The sequence below is a fragment of the Triticum dicoccoides genome, chromosome 1B (genome assembly GCF_002162155.2).
Source record: "Triticum dicoccoides isolate Atlit2015 ecotype Zavitan chromosome 1B, WEW_v2.0, whole genome shotgun sequence".
In the NCBI taxonomy this organism is placed as follows: domain Eukaryota; kingdom Viridiplantae; phylum Streptophyta; class Magnoliopsida; order Poales; family Poaceae; genus Triticum; species Triticum dicoccoides.
This window is the reverse complement of record NC_041381.1, coordinates 89,855,430-89,868,321: the sequence shown is the minus strand read 5'-3', so window position 1 is coordinate 89,868,321 and position 12,892 is coordinate 89,855,430. Positions and strand designations below refer to the sequence as shown.

Below are 12,892 nucleotides of genomic sequence, written 5' to 3'. Positions count from 1 at the left end.
ATGTGATTAAAAAAACAAAAAAATGTAAATAAAATGACTAATAAAAGTAAATAAACGTAGTTAAAAAACATAAAACATTAGTTAGGGGTCACGGCCACAAAACGACCCAGTTTAACAGTTTACTTAATAGCCCAGTGCCATAATTAACATAAAAACAAAATAAAAAACGCCGCCCGCGTGCTCCTGCCGCGCCCGTCGATGCCGTGGCCGTCGCCGTCTTCACTGGCCGCCGGTGTCGTCGTCGTCGCTAATGAGGTCGACGTAGGCCGGCGGCGTTCAGAGGTGGGACGGCGGCGTGTGGTACACGGGGGCGGGCTGGAAGGCCGGAGGTGCCTGCACCACCTCCTCCCGTGGCGCCCTCCCGCTCCGGTGACCGCGGCGGCGTGGGGCACCAGTTCACGCCCCCCACGGCGTCGGCCATCTCTGGAGCCATGCACGACCAGCTCCACTGCTGGCCCACCAGATCCGGGTGAAACGCGACCATCGGCGCGTCCTCCACCGCCTCCTCCGCCGCCACCATATCCAGCTCGGGGATGGCGACGTCGCCGGCCCCAGAGAGGGCCATCGTCTCCTCTAGGCCCAACCATTGGCGCTCATCATGCGTGTTCATGGAGTCCTCCATGACACATGCGAGGAGGTGGAGGTGGTGACGGAGACGGGGAAGGCGATGGCGTGGGCATTAGACGGCGCACCCGTGTACGCCCGTGCACCTCCCGACATGGCCGTCGCGGCCCCGACACCGTGCCGACGAAGTAGGACGCGCGCCGCGTGTCGTGCTCGTCCTGGAGCCAGGTGTCCCAGAGGCCGGAATCGGGGGCGTACCTATCATCGAAGTAGAGGTCGTCGGGGAGGAGACGGCGGCGACGTTCGATCTCATCGCGGCGCGCACGGCCGCTAGTCGGCACCCGCGGGATCGGGACCCGGTCGGCGGAGAGGTGCCAATTGTTGGAGAGGTGGACGTCGCTCCACGGGACCGGCGTCCTCGTCTCCCAGTAGCGCCGGCACACATCGGCGCTGAGGTACTGCCGGTCGCACTGCCGGCGGGCCTAGGGGCGATGGTGAAGGGGGCAGGCGTGGGGGCCCGTCGTGGGGGCGATGAGGCCTCCTTTTTCATGGAGCCGGGGCGGCGTCCCGACGAGGAGCCAGCCTCACGGTCGTGCTTCCCCTTGGGGCCGTAGTTCCACAGGGCCATGGCTGCGAGGCGGCCGACCGGCGAGTTTGATGCTAGGGTTTGAGAGTGTCGGGTTTCGAGGAGGCCGCGGGGTGGAGTGGGGAGTGTGGACGACGACCGGTCCACGGCTTCCGCATTTAAGAACGACCGCGACTTTCCCTGGGCTGATGACAGGCGGGCCCGGCCGCGCGTGCGCATTGATGTCGGCGGGTGGGAGGTAGGTGGCCGCCTGCCACGCGACCCCGACGCGGACGAGCGCGCGTCCGTTTGCTGTCCGTCGCGACTCAAAACCGGCGCATGTTTGCGCTCAAAATAGGTCGGCCCGGACATAAAACGAACATGATGGGTCCAGGCCGTCGCGCGCTGGGCCCACCGGTTTGTCCATTTTTTTCCAAACGGACGGGGCCGGACGGGATGAGGTGGCGCGGTGGAGTTGGCCTAAGGGCATGTACAATGCATAGCCTCAAGGTGATGCCTCACATGCCACGTAGGATCAGATATGACGTAAAGTAGGTTTGGATAGGGAAGCGGGATCCTCTCCAGGAGGCGGGTGTTTGAATAGGAAAAGTGTGGTCCGGTGACAAAAGCTGGAAAGGTTGAAGTGAAAAGTAGAGATGTATGTGTACTAAAGTCTTTGTTTTTTATTTCTTAGTGAGGCCCACTAGTGATAGCTTGCATTGGGGAGAATAAATAAATGTAGGTGCCTCAAATTACTTTTTATCATGGGGCATATGTATCCATATGTCACCATTGTGCACTAAGAGAGTAACTGAATTTTTACTCCTTTTATCGTGGCCTTTTAGGGATCGGTTAGAATATATAACTGCTATCGCCACCCCATAAGCGCATACCGGCAGGTACATACGTAGCCACCTTCGTTCCTTCCTCCCCTCTCAAAAAGTTCAGCCTCCACTTCCCCTCCTCGTCATCTTCCTCGCAGCTGCGCTTCTCCCACCACACCCGCCAACACAGCTTAGCAGCAGCAAAAAGTGGACCTCGAGCGAGCAAGCGCGCAAATTCCATTCCAGGGTTTCGCTTCGATCAGACTAGGTCCAATCGAGCCAGCGCGCGCGGGCCCTCGTTAGCGGCCGTGCCGGATCGATTCCAAGAGGACGGCCGTCGCCGGCGGCGGCGGATCGAGGCGCGGAGTCTCTGCGAGGAGCAGCGCCGGGGGTTCGGATCCACGCGCTCGGGGGAGCTCATGAGGCGGCCTGCCACCTGTGGATCTCCTGGTTCCGCCTCGGCCTCCGGTTCGGGCCTTTGCTAGGCGGTCGGGGCCTGCGACGGATTGCGCGGACGGTGAGGAGGAGGCTGTGCCCCTGTGGCATTGGAGGGTGAGCGGAGATGGTGAGCGGCCACCTATTCCACTGCCGTAAGAATTCGTGGCCGCCGGAGGAGTATGTGGGCCGGACCGCCCTGCAACTGGTGAGTTGAGCTCGCGTCTCAAGCGCGCCGAATTTTGTTTTCTCATTCGTTGTTTTGGTGCCTCGTTTGAGCTGTGGTGTGTGTGGCACCGGTGTGGTGTACTGATGTTATCGTGTGGTGCTGGAATTTTTTGCAGTTGGACTTGGATGGCGGGTCGCCGCCGGAGCAGGCATGGCGGAGGAGGCTGAACAGTCACGCGAACATACTCAAGGAATTCAGCGTCACCTTCATGGAAGCAATGAAGATGGTATGTTGCAAGGATTGGTTTCCATAAGTAGCTTGTGGGGTCATTGTGGCGTTTGGTTTCTGTCGCTCGTTCAATTTGTTGCCGTAGCTGCTAATTTTTTCTTGCAATCCAAATTTATCAGATGACCCTCGGGGTGAGGCTTTGGTCATATGTCCGTGAGGAGGCTTCCCATGGAAGGGTAATATTCTCTAGCACATATTCATTTCAAGAAACTGTGTAGCATTGTAGTGGAAGATTGTGTGGTTAACACAATGGGGCCTGCATTTGTGCTTTTGCAGAAAGCTCCCATTGATCCGTTTACAAGAGAGAGATGCAAGCCGTCGGCTTCACAGGGTGTGCCGCTCGGAGGGATGGGGTATGACTTCCTGGACTGTTGTTTCTGTCTTTAATCTCCTTCATTTGAGTTCGCACCATGTAGGCTTTAGATTTTGATATCAGTAGATTGTGTTCGCAGGAGTGGTAGCATTTCAAGAGGATTCAGGGGAGAGTTCAAGAATTGGCACATCATTCCTGGTTTGTGTGAGAATTCGCCGGTCATGGAGAACCAGTTTTCTGTAATGCTTTCAACTTATCTTTGTTGTTGCCAGCTAATTACATTTAGTTTATTGTTACATACTTCTTGTGTTGTTGCTACCGTGCTCAACTGTGAAATTGGTTGGTGCTAGCAGTTTTGGGGGATAAATGTTGGTATAAAGATGACATCACATTTCCATGTATTTTAATGGCTGTACACTGACCACATTCTTGTGTGGATTCCTTATTGGTTGCTGAAAAATGAACTTTCCATTTCGTTGCCGTATATTTGTGAGCAGGCTTGTATTCTATGTGTGTTTTGGCATGTAAACATACACCATCTATACATTCAGCCTTTTACTTTAGTCTCTGTCCAGTATCACTGTATCAATTTCTCTCACAGCATTGTTATATTGATTTCTCCTAAATATTATGCTCTTTCAGATATTTGTATCACGAGACAGTGGGAATAAAAAATACTCATCGGTATTGGCTCCTGGACACCATGAAGGCTTAAAGTAAGTTTTTAGCCTGGTTTATTTGGTTCGAGCTTACTAGCCATGACTCATGAGCAAACCGTAATTTTGCAGTCCTTTGCGGATCCAGACTGAAATTTTTGATTATTTGATTTAGCTTATGTACACATCTTGTTTGCCTTTTAAGAGTCCAGACTGATTTTTTTTCTTTTTTTTTTCAATGTTGTTCGCAATCACTTCCTAGCCAAACCAGTGTATACTCTGCCTTCTTGCATCTATTCTTCTGATTTGCCTGGACCTCTTCTTTATCTCCTTATGGAATTTTTGTGGGCAGATCAACTTGTACAATCTGCATCAGTTGGTTGCATTTAATTTATGTAGTCTGTTATTCAAGTGCCAACGATATTGCACAGACATTGTAAGTAAAATTGTTCAAGTTTGTGATACAGGATATCGTTATTGCAATTGTGTGCTGTTTGGTTATACAAGATAATCATGTGAAGCAGCATGGCTCGCTTAATGAACCTCCACCAATTTGTGTAGTCTAGATTTTGTTTTGTAATGTTATGTCCTCCGCAGAAGAAAGTACACTTTGTTGATGGCTTGATGCCTTCGATGGTTTCAGGAAATGTAACGACTCTGGAATTTCATCATGGGACTGGAACCTGAGTGGTCAACACTCTACCTACCATGCATTGTTTCCTAGGGCCTGGACTATTTACGATGGTATGGCACTATGGAACTGTGGGCACACACGTTTTCCAACTTTGTACCATTAATTTTTATTTTATTGGGAAGTTTGTTTACCAGTGCGCTGTTGCACTTCAGTGTAATGTTGCCTAGTCAGCTTATGTGTTGATTGTAGAATGAATATAATTCATTTCCCAGCTTTACTATTATAAACTTGGTAATGGCATTTCTTGATTGCTGACAGACATGCTCTAAACTGAAGATTATGAATTTCCCATGAATGCAGGTGAGCCAGATCCAGACCTTAAAATCTCATGCCGCCAGATATCACCATTCATTCCTCATGATTACAAGGATAGCAGTCTACCGGCATCTGTGTTTGTGTACACTGTACGTGACTTGCTCAGTTGTTTTATTCTAAATTGGTACCTGCAGACTGCAGTAGATGTATTCACATAGCCTCTTATGTCATATTTCCCTATATGTTATACTTGAAAGACGTTGTCAAACTTAATATGGCAACTTCAGATAAGATGTTCCCTTGATAGTAGAGTTTTGATATGGTCTGTCCACATTGAAGTATCACTTCCATCACAGGATCAACGCCAATGTTTCAGAATATAATAGATACAAAAGCATCTCCAGTTACAGCTGTGGTTTTGAAAATTTTGGGATGTCACATTATTGCAATTAAATAAATAGTGATATTGCGTACATGAGTTCCAGTTGAGTTTCATATATGTTTTACATGTGGAGATGCTAGTATTAATACAAATAAACCTTTTCTATCTGATATATTTACTTGGCCATTCCTTCTTTTTGTTATATTTATTATAGCTGGTGAATACCGGGAGAGACCGTGCAAAAGTGAGCCTCTTGATGACATGGGCGGTAAGCATACAACTAAAGCTTATGTACACCTTTACTGGTGCGACCGTATTATCGATGGCAGAGCCATTTTTGAATATGAAAACTTGTAGGCATCTCCAGTAGTAACTGCTGTCCCTTGCATCATGGGGCATCTTGATAAATACCCTTGACATTGTGCCCCTGAGGTTCAGGATCAGAAGTGCTTGATGTTCATTTGAAACCAAGTCTGTGTGGGAGGCAGATGTTTTTGTAGAATTCTTTTTTAGAATAACCACAAGTCATGCGTATCATATATTTGTAGAGTTTGGTGCGTGTAGTAATACATAGATAACTGGTTGTGTAGCTGCTACAACTAAAGAAATACCAAAACTGAGGGTTATGCATTTTTCATTATTATTCCTGGTGCAGAGGAATGGATAAATAACTGTTTGCTGTAGGTTCTATCCCTTAAAAAGGAGTTAAAAACTGTTTCCGAAGATACAATTGTTGAAATCTCAGAACTTTACACTCAACTACTCCCTCCGTTCCAAAATAGATGACTCAATTTTGTACTAACTTTATACGAAGTTGAGTCATCTATTTTGGAACGGAGGGAGTATTATTTGATCTTTAATTTGTTAGTAGAACTGAGAATGCGAAAATAGGATGAGCTTTTAGTGACATATCTTATTAATACAGAATTCCATTGGAGGTTTTTCTCATCATTCAGGAGGCCACTTCAATGAGCCCTTCATGTAAGTAGATCTGTTAATATACCTTTGTGTGTCTGTTGGCCCTCTGGAACATTGGTACTCAATTGTATGATCTCATTACTGTTATCAGTGAGGATGACGGAGTGTCAGGAGTGCTTTTGCATCACAAGTGAGTTCCAAACCGTCTGCTTTCAAATAATGACATCAACTTGATGAATTCTTTTGCATTATGTTGTTCATCTGCATGATGACAAGCTGGTGTATGTTGCAGAACAGCAAAGGATAATCCTCCAGTTACTTTCTCTATTGCTGCCTGCGAAACTCAGAATGTGAGCGTGACAGTCTTGCCTGTTTTTGGTCTTTCTGGAGAGAACCATGTTTCTGCGAAGGAAATGTGGGATACCATGTCAAAGGTAAATCGCTGATACCTCTTTCTTCCAATGTTGCAGTGTGGGTATGGCTGATTTTTCATACCATTTATCTCTTGATTTGTTCTCATATTTACACTAGTAACATATTATATATCTGTATGAAGCTAATATTTTTGTTCTGTTCCATTTTTCTACTTTATTCCTCAGGATGGCCACTTCAGTCGGGAAAATTTCAATGCTGCTTGTAGTATGCCTTCTTCTTCAGGGGAGACACTTTGTGCGGCTGTCTCGGCATCTGCTTGGGTGGAGCCGCATGGTAGGTGTACTGTGGCATTTGCTTTGGCTTGGTCCTCACCTAAAGTGAAGTTTCAGAAGGGGTGCACATATAACAGGTGAGTGTTCTTTTGCTTCAACAAAAGGAAAAACACCTTTGTCAATTCTATGTGCATTCTGCTAGCCATCTATCTACAAAATTTTACTTATAAAGCAACACTTACAACATGGTCAAATGTTTCATTGGGGTACCCATTTTTTAGTTGTATGTTCACATTGAACACATCAGACGCTTTCCTTCTTTGTTTTTATGGGGTTGTATGAAGGAATACAGAGTCAGTACGGTGGTACCTAACAAGTGAATTTGTTAATTCATGTGCAACTAACTGTTAGTATATTGTAATGCCTAATCATGAGACATAACTCGTATATTTTCTCATGTTGCAGGAGGTACACCGAATTTTATGGAACTTCTGAAAGATCATCATCTATTAATTTGGTACATGATGCCTTAACAAGTATGCTTCTTGTCACTTGCTAGACTTTTAAGTGCAGTGTAGTAATTCATAGTTGTGTTGAATATCCGGCCATAGATTGACAACAGAACTGTTTTAGTGTTGCTGTGATAGGTGCAGTATTGGTCGTTGCATTACCGATTCACTTATCAATTAATTATTTGCCTTTGGATATGCTGCTGTATGATCCTCCCTTGCTTTGCAGAATATAGACTTTGGGAAGAAGAGATCGAGAAGTGGCAAGACCCCATACTCAAGGATGAAAAACTCCCAGAATGGTATAAGCTTTATCTCCTGCTGTGCTTGTATATAGTTATTATCATCAAGCTGTGCATTTGCACCTCTAAAGCATGTTCAGGTGTAACTTTATAACTTGCTTAATTATTTTAAAAAAGGGTCAAGTCTAAACTTTGTAGATAATTGTACTCCCTCCGTCCGGAGGTATGGTCCTCAGTGTTTTGCAAGGAGTTGCAGCAGCAGGTAAACAGGAAAGAGGAGAGACCGTTGGGAAATTATATTATTGCATAAGAGGTCTTATAAGTCTAATATCGTGTTAGGAGCAAAGGTTCAAAACATTGGATAGTGGACTTGTGTCAGTTTGGCCCCAAAGGAGTGGTATGACCGGATATTGGCAAATGTGACCAATATTGTGGCTGAGATGACAGATATATTGGCCGATGTACAATATCGGCAGCCAACCGATACTGCAATATTGACCGATGCACACAATATTTAGAACCATGACAAGGAGAGTCAAAGGCATGGACATTCACTATATAAGGCTGCTGTTTTGTTTATGTTTTGAGACAAGCAAGAAGAATCAACCTGTTCTCTCCTAGTTATTCTCTCAACTCTCACTTAAATCTATATGTACCCAATCCCACACACAGGTCATCTGGCAGATTTGTCTTATCATTCCTCTATTGTTCTACGCATCGGCATATGATTGTTTCGACCTTTGTCTGTTACCGTTGTTGAATGCATCTAACTCATTCTGTGTAAGCTTATTCTAATTCATGTAGCGGCCTGCTGATCCCTACCTGGGTGTTGTTATGCATGGGTTGAACGCAATAATTTATTTGACCATTGGAGCTCTATACTTCTGTCTCAATAATATATTTTTGTCTCTTCAGACAATAATAGCTGATGTCTTAACTTCCTCTTACACAAAAACTAAATCTTGACTAGTTAAAGTCTTATCTGCAGGTACAAGTTCACCCTTTTTAACGAGCTTTATTTTCTGGTAGCTGGGGGAACTGTTTGGACAGGTATGTCGTATCAATACTTCTCAATGGTTTTATGCCTAGCATAGTATAAGAACTGGATGTCACGAGCGTAGTTTCAAAAACTGAACCGGGCAGGCGTTCCGACTGAAAAACCAGAACCGACATCTTGTCCGTTTCAATAAGATTAAAAGACTATTTTGGCAGAAAACCTTAAAAAGTTGAACGATGTATATCAGGCCAGGATCGAACTCTGGACCTTAATTCACCTGCAAGCACATCCTGCTGAAGACCAAAGAGCAATTGAGCCGAGCTGGTTTTGTGATTTATTGGTGAAGTACTACTTATATTATTTGTACCCATGCAACCTGAGTTTTTCTAGAACTAGCTTAAATATCAACGAAAATATGATGGTTTTATCCGCATTGAACCATCCTAGTCGGCGATCCGACCAGCGAACAATTGAGTCAGTCTCTCGACCGGTTCACTCACTGTTCTGGTCTTCCCTTTAAACTACGGTCACGAGGATAGTTTCCTCCTACTTTTGTGTTGCATTATTCTTTGTATTCTCAAAGTTAAATTGCAATTGCCAGAGTTCCTTTTTAGCACCTACTGCCATTCCATGTGTAGTACCCATCCTTATATATATGTTCTTTCCTTCTGATGATGTAGATGGTCAACCTCCAGCGTTTAGTGAAACAAGTCCTGCTTACCAACATAAACATTCAAAGAAGGGCACTAAATCAGAATCAGTTAAAGATAACCATGTCAAGCCAGCAGCAGAGCAAGTCTCTGATGGAGATGACCCGCCTAATGGTGAAGAGCGAAGCGTGTCAATGTATGCAGCAGTTCATGGATCACAGATGCCTGAACAAACCAGTGGACTTAGGTCGCAGGAACCGATTCCTTATTTACTTTCCAAGGATGGCCCTGAAAATGTCGGTAAATTCTTGTACCTGGAGGGAGTGGAATACATCATGTGGAACACATATGATGTGCATTTCTATGCTTCTTTTGCTCTCCTTGACTTATTCCCCAAGATAGAGCTGAGTATTCAACGCGATTTTGCTGACGCTGTTCTGTATGAAGATCGGCGGAGAGTCAAATTTTTGGCTGATGGCACCTCAGGAATCCGTAAAGTCAAAGGTGCTGTTCCTCATGACCTAGGAACACATGATCCATGGCACGAAATGAATGCCTACAACATACATGATACAAGCAAATGGAAAGATCTAAATCCCAAGTTTGTACTCCAGGTATACAGAGACTTTGCTGCCACAGGTGATATGACATTTGGTAGAGATGTATGGGCTGCAGTCTGTGCAGCAATGGACTACATGGATCAGTTTGATCGCGATTGTGATGGTCTCATTGAGAATGATGGATTTCCTGATCAAACCTATGATGCTTGGACTGTTCACGGGATCAGTGCCTACTGTGGTGGCCTCTGGCTTGCTGCACTTCAAGCTGCTGCTACAATGGCTCATCGCCTTGGGGATCGTCCATACGCTGAAAAGTACAAGCTGAAGTTTATGAAAGCTAAAGCAGTGTACGAGGCGAAGTTATGGAATGGGTCTTATTTCAATTATGACAGTGGTACAAGCAGCAATAGCCGGTCCATTCAGGCTGATCAGCTTGCAGGACAGTGGTACGCCGCATCGTCAGGCTTGCCCCCAATTTTTGATGAGCACAAAATAAGAAGTGCTCTGCAGAAAATATTTGAATTCAATGTCATGAAGGTAAAAGGAGGACGGATGGGAGCTGTAAATGGTATGACTCCCAAGGGAAAGGTGGATGAGACATGCATGCAGTCTCGGGAAATCTGGACTGGTGTTACATACGGTGTCGCAGCAAACATGCTACTCCATGGGATGGAGCATCAAGGTTTTATCACCGCCGAAGGAATATTTCTTGCCGGCTGGTCAGAAGATGGATACGGGTAAGCGCTGCCTTTCACATTGTTTGACAGCATTTCACCTTCATAATCATAGCTCAGATACCGTTTCTTTCATCATTCCATTACTGCTTGCTTGTGCTGCTATCCATAATAATCTATTGCAGAGGTCGGTGTTTTTACCCTCTTTTTGAAAAGAAAAAAGAAGTCCATAATAATCTATCTAGTGTTGGTAGCTGTTACTTTGCACCAGCAATTTGCAGCATCAGTGTGGGTGCCACCAAAAAAACCATGTGTTGAGTTTCCTGTGGTACTGCAGGTATTGGTTCCAAACACCGGAGGGATGGACCACAGATGGGCATTACAGGTCGCTGGTATACATGCGGCCTCTTGCCATTTGGGCAATGCAGTGGGCATTGTCACCCCCAAAGGCGATTCTCGAGGCACCCAAGGTAAACCTGATGGACAGAATACATATACCCCCTCAAGCAGTCCGAGCAGTCGGTGAGATAGGTGTTCGAAAGATCGCCCCCGATAACAGATGTATTCCGAGCTCCACGTTCCAGTGCGAATGCTAACCACGGGAAGACGGTAACGTGTAACGACTGATGAGTAAATCATGTTTTTTTCCGGCTTTTGCTTGCTCCCCTCCAAGATCCAGTGGGGTTTAGTTTTTTTTTTTCCTTTACAGTCAGAGGGAACACCTATGGGACAGTTAAACTCACAGCTCCAAAGAGCTCTTGTTGTATAATTTGTACAGTGAACTATTACGTAACATATTCGAGAAGTTCGCGAAAATTTGATATGCCTTTTTATTAGTGAGCGTCGGCATTTTTTCTGATTAAGCAACAAAGTTACAAAGACTCTCCTGGATGCAATCCGAATTAGAAAGAAAAACACACAGACCACTCGAAAGTACCTTTCTACACCCAGGAGCAAATGCTCCTGTGTGAACAGTAAAGTCAAAAAATAGATTTTCTTTTAAAAAAATTCTGAATTTTTTTGTGAGGTACTTCCACAAATGTTTGTTGTTCATGCAAAATTTCATCACGAAATCACATTGGTGGAAGTCGTGCTAGAAAAAACAAAATCAGACCTCAAAAATGCCTTTGTAGTTTGTACGTAACAATTTTAGAGCAACACTTTTATTTTCTTACCATGCCTTCTATCAATATGATTTTGCGATGGAATTTTGCATGCACAACAAATATTTGTGTAAGTATGCCAAAAAAATTTCAGAATTTTTTGAATTGTTTTTGAATTTTTTTATATCACTGTTCACACCAGGAGCATTTGCTTCTGGGTGTAGAAACTCCACGTCCGGTACCACTATAGTTTATACAAGCATTAGCTAACACGAGCTAAACATGCTTGAAAGACAACGGATGAGAAGACGGTGGCCGCATGTTTGATTTTTTTACAAGGAGAATATATTAATATCGTGGAGATACCAATTACACCCGTCCTCTGCAATAACGGAATGCCACAAAGACATTACGGCCAAAAGACAAAAGAAAAAGAAAAAGAAAAAAATCCCACTACGGTGATCAATTCCTTATAGCTACAGCACGAACCACCACCTAGACAATACCCTAAGTCCAAACTCTCCAAAAGCAATGCCTTCAAGAAGAAAACAGTGCATAAACACCGTCGTTACCTGATACTAGATTTTAGGTTTTCACCCTAAAGAAGATCCGCGCTCTTAAAAAATGTCTTCAACAAGGTCACTGCAGGCACAACCCATTAAGGCCAGGCCTTGGATTTTCATCCTGAAAGCTAAGACTCTGTATTCCGACTGTGTTGCCGCCCTCACTTGCCGATGCCGTTGCTACAAGTCACGAATCACAAGCAAAGTCCTCATCGCCACGATGACTCGATCCGCCATTACAAGGCCTCATACCTCAGCCGCCATGACGTTCTCCGCCACTATCTTCATCATGAAAATCGAAATATCGACATGTTCCATAATGTCAACAGACAACGAAGCTTCATGTCAAGCCACACGAGCTGAAATAGGGGCGCACACGACCGAATCCCATCCGATCCAGAAATCTACTAGCGTCAAGCAGATTTCCGGCGGAGCCTTCCGAAACTCGTCAACGGCCACATCAATGAGGGCCAACATCAAGCAGAACACCGTTTTGGCAATAGAAGAACCCTAGGACCACCGTCGGAGAGAACTAGATCTCGGTCGGGAACCCCAGATCCGCCACCATGGTTGTCTCCAATGCTTCCCTCGCAGTCCTGGTGCTGCCAGGACCTGCCAGAGCCGAGGGCCAGCCAGCAGCCAGCCCACGCAGCACCGCACTGGCCCCAACAAGTCGCTCCGGTTACCTCCATCCACCCCGCCTCCCTAATAGAGAGTGCTCTGCAGCATGGGCAGGGCAGCGGGGCATCGTCACGGACCAGATCCGCCGCCAGCCACCGAAGGCTTAGCCAGGAGGGCTCCTACCAGCGGTTTGTAGCACGCGCACGAGATGGATCGCACCGGCGGCGATGCGATCTGCTACGTGAGGAGAAAGGAAGGGGGTA

The 12,892-nt window shown here is 45.7% G+C and overlaps 1 protein-coding gene across 1 annotated transcript; it reads left to right on the top strand.

Annotated features, from left to right (window-relative positions):
• The first annotated feature begins 2,032 nt into the window (after window positions 1-2,032).
• On the top strand, window positions 2,033-11,175 carry LOC119321143 (non-lysosomal glucosylceramidase-like). Its single transcript, XM_037594963.1, has 18 exons — window positions 2,033-2,596; window positions 2,733-2,843; window positions 2,965-3,021; window positions 3,122-3,198; window positions 3,298-3,397; window positions 3,801-3,874; window positions 4,458-4,558; window positions 4,809-4,912; window positions 5,360-5,413; window positions 6,071-6,126; window positions 6,215-6,253; window positions 6,356-6,497; window positions 6,663-6,847; window positions 7,176-7,246; window positions 7,449-7,521; window positions 8,450-8,511; window positions 9,139-10,405; window positions 10,680-11,175. The coding sequence occupies exons 1-18, from the start codon at window positions 2,516-2,518 to the stop codon at window positions 10,936-10,938; spliced, it is 2,913 nt and encodes a 970-aa protein (XP_037450860.1). The 5' UTR covers window positions 2,033-2,515; the 3' UTR covers window positions 10,939-11,175.
• Window positions 11,176-12,892: the final 1,717 nt, after the last annotated feature.